Source organism: Vollenhovia emeryi, unplaced genomic scaffold (genome assembly GCF_000949405.1).
Source record: "Vollenhovia emeryi isolate VEMERY1.0 unplaced genomic scaffold, V.emery_V1.0 DF939954.1, whole genome shotgun sequence".
Lineage (NCBI taxonomy): Eukaryota > Metazoa > Arthropoda > Insecta > Hymenoptera > Formicidae > Vollenhovia > Vollenhovia emeryi.
The window spans coordinates 1552-11089 of NW_011966412.1; the positions used below are offsets into that span (position 1 = coordinate 1552).

A 9538-nucleotide genomic window follows, 5' to 3' on the forward strand; every position below is an offset into this window, starting at 1 on the left:
TCTTCTATCTCCTCTCTACTTATTTCTTCTTCTTCCCCTATTCCTCCATTGTTTCTTTCTCCCTCCTCTCTCACCTTCCATTCCACTCCCCCTAGCATTTCCTTAAAGTATCCTTCCCACTCCTCTATTCTTATCCCCTGCTCTACTCCTTTTCTCCCCCCCCTTTCTCTTCTTACCACCTTCCATACCTGCCTTTCCGTTCTTATACCTTCTACTTCCCTTTCCCATTCCTCCCTTTCCTTCCTTTTCTTTTCTTCACATAATGTCTTATATTCTTTCTTTCTTAACTTATATTCTTCCCCCTCTCTCCCCTTCCTTTTCCAATTTCTAAACTCCTCCTTCACTATTTCTTTTAATTCTTTACACTCCTCATCCCACCATCCTTTTTTCCTTACTCCGCCCATTTCCCTTTCCACCTTCTCTATCGCCTCCTTTACCCTTCCTTTCAGCCTCTCCCACTCCTCGCCTACCATCCCTCCCTCACCTTCTCTCCTTCCACAATATTCTATAAATTTCCTCCTCCCTCCCTCTGTCCATATCCCTCTCCCCCTCCTTTTCTTCTTCCATCCTTTTCTCCCCCTCTCCCTCCTCTCTCCCTCCACCCATACCGTCAAAGGTTGGTGATCCGACTCCGTGTTCTCCTCCACCACCAACCTTTTCACGCTTCTTCTTTTTTCTCTATCTCCCACCACGTAATCTATCACCGTTCCTCCTCTTCCGCCTGTATATGTCCACTCTCCCTCCTCATCCCCCTCTGTATTTCCATTCATTATTGACCATTCCATTTCTTCTAAAAATCTACATAACCTCCTTCCCTCCCCATTACTCTTCTCATCTCTCGATTTTCTTCCTCTCACCCTTTCCTCATCCCCTTCCTCTCCTCCTCCTCCGGTCCCCGTCCTTGCATTAAAGTCTCCACCTATCAGTGTTTTTACCCCTTCTTCCCTGTTCTCCATCCATTTTCTTAGCTTCTCTATTTTCCTATCTAAATCCTTGTTCACATATACTCCTATTATCCTCCACCACTCTTTTCCTATTTTTACCTTCATGCTCATCATTCCTTCTTCCTCATCCTCCTCTACTTCCCCTTCTATCTCTATTTCCTCCCTTCTTCCCATTACTATCCCTCCTATCGCTCTTCCTTTGTTATTCTTTTTCCCTGCCTCTTGTATCTCCCATCTATATCCTTTTGTTAACCACCTTTTCACCTTCTCCCACCCTTTCTTCTGCACCCATGTCTCACTCATGTAAATTATATCCCATTTTCTTATTCCCTCTCAGAAGTCCTTATCTTTATTCATTAATCCTGCTACGTTCCAGAAGCCTATCTTGTATTCCTCTTTTCTCTTTACTTCTCCTTTCTTTTCCTTTTTTATTCTCCTAACACTTCTCTGTTCCTCTTCTTTTTCTTCCCCTTCTTCTCCCCCCCTCCTGCACCTTTCTAGAAAAACTCTTTCTCCTCTCTTTCTTTTCTAATTCCTATCTCCTGTCCCTTTATCAACTCGTCCTTTTCCTCGTCCCACCTCCATAGTTTCCCCTCTACCCACATTTTCATATTTCCCACCCTTACCCTTTGTCCCTCCCTTCTTTTCCCTTCCGCTTCTCTCCTAATTTTCCACTCCACTCTCCTTTCCTTTTCCGTCAAATCGTCTCTTATCCATTCGTTTCTTTCTTTTAAATTCTTCTTTCATTTCATCACCTCAATTTTCTCTCCTACGCTTGCGAACCTGACCATTACAATTTCTTTACCTTCTTCATTTCTCCTCCCTACTCTCTTTACTTCTTCTATCCTTACTTTCGCCCCTGTTTCCTTCACTATCTCTTCTACCTCCTCCCTTAATCTTTCCCACCCTTCTTTCTTCGCCTTACCCCTTTTATTATAACGTTTCTTTTTCTTTCTTCTCTTTCCTTTTTCTCTCCGTCTATTTCTATCTTCTTCACCCTTTTTCCTATCTCTTCCCATCTCCTATCTTTCTTTTCCCCTCCTACTTCCTCTCTCTTCTCTCCCTTCCCTTTATCCTCCTTTACCTCCTCTTTCTCCTTCTTCCTATATTCTTTTATCTCCTCTTCCATATTCCTAATCCTTTTCTCTAGCTCCTCCTTCTCCTTCTTCCACCCGTTCATCCTTTCCTCCATCCATTTCTTCATCTCTTTTTTCTCCTCATTCCATTTCCTAATCTCTTCTCTTATCTCTTCCCATCCCTCTCTTGCCTCCCCCTCACTCTTATCTCCCTCTATCTCCTTTCTTATTGGCGATCTACCCGTTTTCCTACTCCTTCTAAAAATATTATCCTGCTCCCCTTCCTCCTTCTGTCTGCTTCTTTTTTCCCCCTTTTTTTAAAATAGTTCTAATATCGGAACGCTGTTCGCCCCCTCTCTTTTCAATATTTCCGCATGCGTCGGTCTTCCTACCTTTCCCTTCTCTTTACCCTTCGTTCCCTTCTCTACCTTCCTATCCTCCTCTGTTTTCTTGTCCTCCTCTACCTTTTTATCCTCCTCCGTTTTCTTTCCCTCCTCCACCTTCTTATCCTCCTCCATTTTCACCTCCTCCTTTTCTATAAACCGCTTCCTTCTATCACTTGCCTCTTTTCTTCTTTCCTCTGTATGCTCCCCCTCTATCTATCCTCTATTCTATGCCTGCGGCCCACTCTTCCTGTCTCTACCGCTTCCCTCACTACCACTCTCGCTAGTCTATGCCTGTCGCTGCTCCCTGCCTAACCTATCTCCCGCTACCCTCCCTTCTCACCTCTGTGGCTTTCCTACTCACCCTCGCGCCTCCCCTTCTCTCTCCCGCCTTCTCTTCGATCTCCTTCACGTCCGCCCGTACCTCGCTCCTCCTCCAACGCTCTCTTTCCTACTCTATCTACTTTTCACTCTCTCGCTCACTCTCACACACTGTCACTCGCTCGCTGCCGGAAACGAAAGTCTAATATAATATGCAATATGTCCATATATTTTTAACATTAAAACCCAAAAATAATATTATAAAGTGACTTCGGACTTTACCAGTAATTTTAAAACATATTTGCTGATGTTCATAATTTAAGATTAAGTTGGAATAAATTCCACATAAATTTTAATTAATTGACCTATAAACCGGAACTAATATACCAGAAATATTCTCATCTAGTAATATACAATATAATTAGGAAAAGGAAAAGAGGTATCTAAAATAAACTTTTGTTTATTTATTATAATTTTAAATTTATTTATTGTAATTTTACAAACATGAATACAAACAGTAAGGACAGGATAATGCAATCTGTATAAAATCTCTGTGTGGTTATAACAATCATAATTATTACTTAAATTGAAACATAAAACTTTACTAATAACGCTAAAACTTTTAAATAAATATCACAATAATATCACAATAAGCATGCTGAAAAATTTTTATCATGTGGTTATATTCCAACACAATTTATTTATTGCAAGATAAAATAATATTGTTTAAAATATCCTTAAAATTATATAAAGCTTAATTATTATAATTATATAACTGATATAGCTATGTAGTAACATCAAATTTTTGAAATAAAAAAGTTGCAAGGATACAAAAACATTTCTCAATCTAATTGTAAGAGTTCTATCACAATATAAAAGTGGTAATTATTTAGAGATACGGACCACCCTCCGATGACCTTGCCCTTGACATATGTTGTCAAGGTCATCACCCTGAGTGACTTTCAAAAGGTTTTAGCCGGCGGTCGTTATTCGTTGAAAAGTTATTAACAAAAAAATGCAATGAATAAAATGTAATTTTCTGACACCCTATATAGACTGTATACTTTTATATAGTTTATATGCTTTCATATAGACATGTTTTCATTCTTCGCTAAGCATGAGTTGTCCTTGATTATCTCTCATACTGTTGTTGACATTTCTTGCGAATATGAAACTACTCATCGAAAATTACCCAGTATACGATTTTTCGTACAGCTAACATTCTATTGAACTATCGAAAAATGAAGTTCTATGAATTTCTTGCTTTGACGACAAAATACGACGAATTATTAGACTATCTGTGTACAAAAAGTGTTATTCGCAAAAATATAACATGTCCGCGTTGCGGAAATATAGTGGAACTAAATAGTGGACCATTAATTATTCATTGTACACAGCATTACTACAAACAAATGCAAAAACATAAACGCAAAAGAATAATGTGTAACTTTAAAATAAGTGCTTTAAAAGGAACTTGGTTTTCGCAAGGAGTTATAAATATTGCCGTAGTTTGTCGTTTAATTTGTTATATGATGATGATGAATAGCCCTCGACAATTATTTTTACAAAAGGAACTAAATATCTCATCGCGCACAGCAGTTGATTGGGTCAACTTTTGTCGAGAGGTAATTAATTTATGTAACTTAATGATTTTATTCGTGAAAACTATATGTTATAATATTGAAATTCAATAATTTGGAATTTTAGCTCATGAATCAATGGTTGATGCATAATCAAAAACAAATTGGTGGAAACGGAATTATTATTGAAATTGATGAAGCTAAATTTGGACGTCGTAAATATCATCGTGGACGACTTATCACAGGACAATGGCTTTTCGGTGGTATACAACGTAATACGAAAAAGATATTTGTTGTGCCAGTTGTATCCCGTAAAGCAGAAGTACTACTGCCACTTATTCAAAAGTACATTGCTCCTGGATCAATAATTTATAGCGATTGTTGGAAAGCTTATCAACAAATCGATAAGAACATATACCAACATCATACAGTCAATCATTCTGAAAATTTTATTGATCCACATACGGGTGTTCATACACAAAACATTGAACGAGTATGGAGGGATTCGTGGAGTTATTCCTCAATATGGCCGTAAAGAAAGTCACTTCGAGCATTATTTGGCAGAATTTATATTTAAAAAACATTCGATTTTGACGAGCGATTAAACGCTTTTTTGAAATAATGTCTATTATGTATCCTATAACTGAAAATATCAACGAATAAAAATCTACACTTCTACATTTAGTTCATTATTGACACATAACATAGTTCATTACATCATACCCATGTAGAACTGTGTGGATCTAGTTTCGCCCTGAAAGCAGGGATCGGTGTGGGGTGGTGTCGCTTCGCGTGGAAGTCGGGAACCCATGTAGAACCATTGTACAGTTCCACATGGGTTCCCGACTTCCACGCGAAGCGACACCACTCCACACCGACCACTGCTTTCAGGGCGAAACTAGATCCACGCGTTATACGGCTCTACATTTTTTGTTAATAACTTTTCAACGAATAACGACCGCCGGCTAAAACCTTTTGAAGGTCACTCAGAATGATGACCTTGACAACATATGTCAAGGGCAAGGTCATCGGAGGGTGGTCCGTATCTCTAAATAATTACCCAATTCAAACTAAATTTATGTGTGACATCACAAAAGCAGCTATACAAAGAATGTAAAAACAAAACAACTTAGTGGTGCTGCCTCATAAAAGGGTCAATATACAGAAGATATCAAAATATGTATCTCTAATATAAATACATAAAAAATAAAATATATGTTGACTAGGATACTGCAGTTTCTATAAACACCCTTGTGTGTACATACATCAATCACAAATGTAATTAATTAAATTACATAAAGTTAATGTAATAACACTAAACCTTTTAAATAAAAAAACATCGATAAGCACATGCAGAAAATCATATGGTTATCCTCCAACAAATATTGCAAAATAATATTGCTTGTGTAACCTATAAAATTTTAATTTCAATCAAATATCTCGTTCATAAATTCATGTATTAAATTTTTAGCTTCGTTTATTTGAGCTGCACCTTCAGGCTCTTCTAGTACTTTAAAGTGTGGAAAACAACATCAATAAACACATGCAGAAAATCTTTCGAATTATTTTCCCACATATAACTTATGCTGAACGGAAATTTATTGCTAATAAAATGAAGGAAAGCGTCACTGCAGCATAGTATGTATTCATATAGTGAATACATACTATGATTGTGATTGTTGCTCGCATCATTTCAATGTTCTTGTTCATAAATTCATTGCATACAAGAATACGAACGGTAAGTATAAGTTTAAATACAAAAATAACACTTCTTATTCTAAGACCCCTCTCATAATGTAAAAATACAGGTAATATGAACAGAGAATAACACAAGCAAGAAAGAAAAAGATCTTCTCTTTCTTTCTTGCTTATGTTATTTTCTGTTTATATTATCTGTATTTTTGTATTATAAAGTGAAAGACGCCTTACGTCTGATTACATACTAACATTATTTTGAATAAACTTTTGGCTCGACAAAGTAAGAAACAAAGTATGGCGATGATTGACAAAGAACTGCAAGCTGACAAACTAGAAGAGCCTGCAGGTGCATCTCAAATAAACGAAGCTAAAAATTCAATACATGAATTTATGAACGAGACATTTGATTGAAATTTAAATTTTATATGTTCTCATAAGTTAATAGTTATTACAAGAATCACATTTTGGGCTACTTGCGCTCTACCATTTTAGTCAGCAGTTCAATTAAAGACTTGATTCTGTCTCTCTATTCTTTCTACTCTTCGCTGTTCTTTATCTCGTCTCTCCTTTTGTTTATCTTCTTTTATTTCTGTAATATATGATTCCAAAATTGATTCTACCCGCCTTTTTTTAGAGGGTCTTGACTCATCTGTTGACTGATAACTAAAAAAAGTTAATTAAAAAGTTATTAAATTTTAACTTAATTTTTAAGCTATTAACTTTAAATTAAATTAAAATTAAATTTACCTCATTATCCCGTCTTCTGTGAATTTTTCTGATGAGCCGGACTTCTCTGGTACGGAAGAGCCTGGGGAATATGGACCATCACTGCTCGCAGTTGATACAGGTTCTAACCATGCTTTTTTTCCAAATATAGAGTCCATTGCGGAATAAAAAGCCCAAGAACTAGCAAAATTGCCCGACTTCTTATTGCTATCACTTATGTTTTTGTATGTCCTTTTTAAGCCGGACATTTTATTTTGACACTGTGCAGCAGTGACATTGTAGTTCGCCTCCTTAAGCTCATTAGCAATATCTGCCCATATTTTATTGTGGCGTTTTAAGCCTGAGGCAAACTCAGGTTCTTTATTTCTATAAATATCCAAAAATAAAAGAACGGCCTGATCTGGCCAAATAAAAGAATCTTTTTTAGATTCATTTATTTCAGATGCTACATCCACAGACTTTTCTGGTTTATTAGCTTCTTTGTTGATTAATTCCATATTTCGTTTTTGATTTTCTCGGTCTATTAAATGCTTGAGAACTTCTTCATCTGATAAAATAAAATAACTTTAATTATTCAGAGTATCTCTTACAAAGTGTGAGTGCTATTTCACAAAAACGATACTTTAACGTTTCAATGTTTTAGATATGAAATCTCTCCAATTTAAATAAAAAAAACATAAAGTCTAATTTATGCAGGCTGTCGATAACTTATGCCGAAACCGGTTCAACATTGAGATTTCATGCAATTAATTTCATCATTGTTTTCATCATTTCGTTGCCCAGAAAATCCATTATGTTACTTTACTTACGACATAAATTATTGATTGCAGCCTGCATAAATCAAGCTTTAGAATTATTAGTTTTAATGGAATGAATACACTGCTGTAAGAAGCCTTGAAATTTGAGGTTACAATCAAAACTTTCACGATAATAATACTTACTGCCAGCTGATGCTGCCAAGAATTCAGCTTCTGATACTTCCAATACCCATAATTCGTTGCCTACATAAACATGTAGCTTCTTCATATTTCTTCTATCGCTAAATAATCTTCTATTGCTAAATAATCGTTTTTTCACTCTGCGTTCCGTTTTACGCATGAAACGCATTCTCATGCACGCATGAGCTGCCTCACCTCAAGAGCTGAGGCAGTTCGTGCGTTCTCATGCGTTGCGTGGTGGGGCGCGGTATTATGGTGGGAGAACGTTTTCATGCGCGCATGAACTGCGCATGGAATGAAACGGAACGACCCCGAGCTTTCCATGCGCATCATGCGTGAAACGGAACGCACCCATAGTCGTATCGTCAGTGACACTGCTTGCGCCGCTATCCGACGGTCCCGCTGGAGGTGGTTTAAACCTTTTCAATAACTGTAATAACTCTGCCTTTATGGAGTAGTACCGATCGTCGAACTCGGCATCCTCCACTTCGTCCCTTGAATCGGACTCGTCTTCTAATATAAAAAGTTGCTGCGATATATTTTGAGATTTGGCGTATATCTCCTCTGCTGCCTGAAGTCGCGCCGTGACTTCCTCTGGTGTTGCGTTAGCATCTTTATTGACCTTATTGATAAAGTTCTTGATCTGAGTCAATTTTCCCTTTAGATAAATCCGTTGCCTGCGAAGAGTGTCGATACTCATCTTGCTTCTTAAACCGACCGCCCCGATGATTCCAGCTTACGTCGTCCACGTATCACCGAAAATTCGGAGCGATCGACGGAGACGAACACGACAGACACACGTCGCAATCACGTGAACGGCCAAACGTTGTGATCACGTGAGCAATCGATGATCAGCAGATCGAGCATACTACCGTTAACGCGGTTCGAATGTTCTACTCTCGACACTCTCGAATATTCTCGAAAATAATGATGATATTGTTCAACTCGACCTGAGTTAACTAATTAATTATCATTAAATTGCACTCACTCCTATGCGGTGATCATCCGCTCCGATACGCGCGCTCATCCGGCTTGAAGGACCAATTTGTTCGTTGCTAAACCATGCAAGGCTGGTTTTTTCTAGGTGGATTAAGGAGAGCATTCGATGGAGGGCCGATCACACGTTTTTTCTTATGAGTACAATTTATTATCAGAGGAACTGTCACGACACACTTGTATTTCCAACTCTTCGCCTTCGACTCGACTCTACGACTGTCCGATCGACAGGTCTCGTTCAAGGGATCTCTCCCACCTTACATGCTATTAGCCCGCGATACATGATATTAGCGCGTGATCGCAGCCCGAAACATCCCGAGCGCCTTCGATCTTAGTATGCTCCAACAACCACCTTCAATGATATTTCATTATGTTGAATTAAAAGTAATATTTAGTTGAAAACAAATTTTACTTACTAGATGAAGATGAGCATAAACAATTGAGGTCTGAGTTCCATATAGGCGAAAGTGGAGATTGTTTGCCTAAGGAACAAAGAAAATGCAGAGGAGAATTTAGCAGATGTGCAGATAATATAGCCGATATTTTACCATAAACAACCTGAAAAGAAGGGATTATTGCCCACCTTGAACAGCAGGTGACTGAGATCGAACGGCTGAAGACTTGGGTTGAGCAGCCGACCGGTGAAAATTTGAAGTTGTTCTGTGAAAAGTCATATCACTCTTTAACTTCTGATTAGGTTCAGTTAACATGAATGATACGTACTGTCGGGCTATAATATTGTAACGAAGCTTACTCTTTCCGGTTTCCGGACAGGACTCCGGCAGGTATTCTTAATTCAGGATATTAAGAATGGTAATTAATAAGACGCGCGGTTCTGATTACGGTTGAAAGAGTTCGCGTCTCGGTTTCGGTGTT

At 37.9% G+C, this 9538-nt stretch overlaps 2 protein-coding genes across 2 annotated transcripts; both read right to left on the bottom strand.

The window, feature by feature from the left end:
- Positions 1–700: 700 nt before the first annotated feature.
- LOC105556527 (golgin subfamily A member 6-like protein 22) lies at positions 701–2538 on the bottom strand. The gene is made up of 4 exons (XM_012003624.1): positions 2413–2538; positions 1870–2331; positions 858–1226; positions 701–754 (listed from the first exon to the last, which is right to left on the bottom strand). Exons 1-4 carry the CDS (start codon positions 2536–2538, stop codon positions 701–703), a joined length of 1011 nt encoding a protein of 336 aa, XP_011859014.1.
- Positions 2539–4933: 2395 nt separating this feature from the next.
- Positions 4934–8366, bottom strand: LOC105556529. The gene is made up of 4 exons (XM_012003625.1): positions 8018–8366; positions 7670–7729; positions 6750–7275; positions 4934–6641 (listed from the first exon to the last, which is right to left on the bottom strand). Exons 1-4 carry the CDS (start codon positions 8364–8366, stop codon positions 6503–6505), a joined length of 1074 nt encoding a protein of 357 aa, XP_011859015.1. The 3' UTR covers positions 4934–6502.
- Positions 8367–9538: the final 1172 nt, after the last annotated feature.

Excerpts from the sequence above, each read along its gene's own strand:
- LOC105556527 (XM_012003624.1), bottom strand. The coding sequence starts at position 2,538 with ATGGAGGAGGATAAGAAGGTGGAGGAGGGAAAGAAAACGGAGGAGGAT. Across the intron at positions 2,332-2,412 it reads AGGGTAAAGAGAAGGGAAAG|GGGGAAAAAAGAAGCAGACA; the intron begins GTAGGAAGACCG and ends TTTTAAAAAAAG. Across the intron at positions 1,227-1,869 it reads GAAACGTTATAATAAAAGGG|AAGAAAGGGTGGGAGAAGGT; the intron begins GTAAGGCGAAGA and ends ACATGGGTGCAG.
- LOC105556529 (XM_012003625.1), bottom strand. The coding sequence starts at position 8,366 with ATGAGTATCGACACTCTTCGCAGGCAACGGATTTATCTAAAGGGAAAA. Across the intron at positions 7,276-7,669 it reads CTTGGCAGCATCAGCTGGCA|ATGAAGAAGTTCTCAAGCAT; the intron begins GTAAGTATTATT and ends TTATTTTATCAG. Across the intron at positions 6,642-6,749 it reads ACAGAAGACGGGATAATGAG|ACCCTCTAAAAAAAGGCGGG; the intron begins GTAAATTTAATT and ends AGATGAGTCAAG.